The 333-nt window shown below is 70.3% G+C and overlaps 1 protein-coding gene across 1 annotated transcript in view; it reads left to right on the forward strand.

Annotated features, from left to right (window-relative positions):
* Window positions 1–333, forward strand: part of LOC102262033 (protein sidekick-2) — a 71,261-nt gene that overhangs the window by 68,277 nt on the left and 2,651 nt on the right. The window contains exon 28 of the mRNA XM_014536203.1: window positions 63–326. Coding sequence (XP_014391689.1) covers window positions 63–326 — 264 coding nt within the window. The remainder of the gene's footprint in view (window positions 1–62; window positions 327–333) is intronic.

Here is a 333-nt window from a genome sequence, read left to right on the forward strand (position 1 = left end):
GGCCAAGCCACTGCAAGGAGCCCAAGTCTACCTGCTCCATCCACCCCTCGGCCCCTGGGCAGGGGACTTAGGAGACGGGCTGGCAGGGCAGAGCCAGGCCGCGGCGAGGTCCTCACCCGGCGCTGGGCTCCGGCAGGTGCTGTACAGGGAGAAGGACTCGGACCCCCAGCCCCGGGTCTGGCTGGTGGAAGGGAACTCCTCCCTCAGCGTCCAGCTCACGGGCCTGGGCAAGTACGTGCTCTACGAGGTCCAGGTGCTGGCCTTCACGCGCATCGGGGACGGCAGCCCCAGCCGCCCCCCGGTCCTGGAGCGGACGCTGGATGACGGTGAGTG

The sequence above is a fragment of the Myotis brandtii genome, unplaced genomic scaffold (genome assembly GCF_000412655.1).
Source record: "Myotis brandtii unplaced genomic scaffold, ASM41265v1 scaffold157, whole genome shotgun sequence".
Taxonomy (NCBI): Eukaryota; Metazoa; Chordata; class Mammalia; order Chiroptera; family Vespertilionidae; genus Myotis; species Myotis brandtii.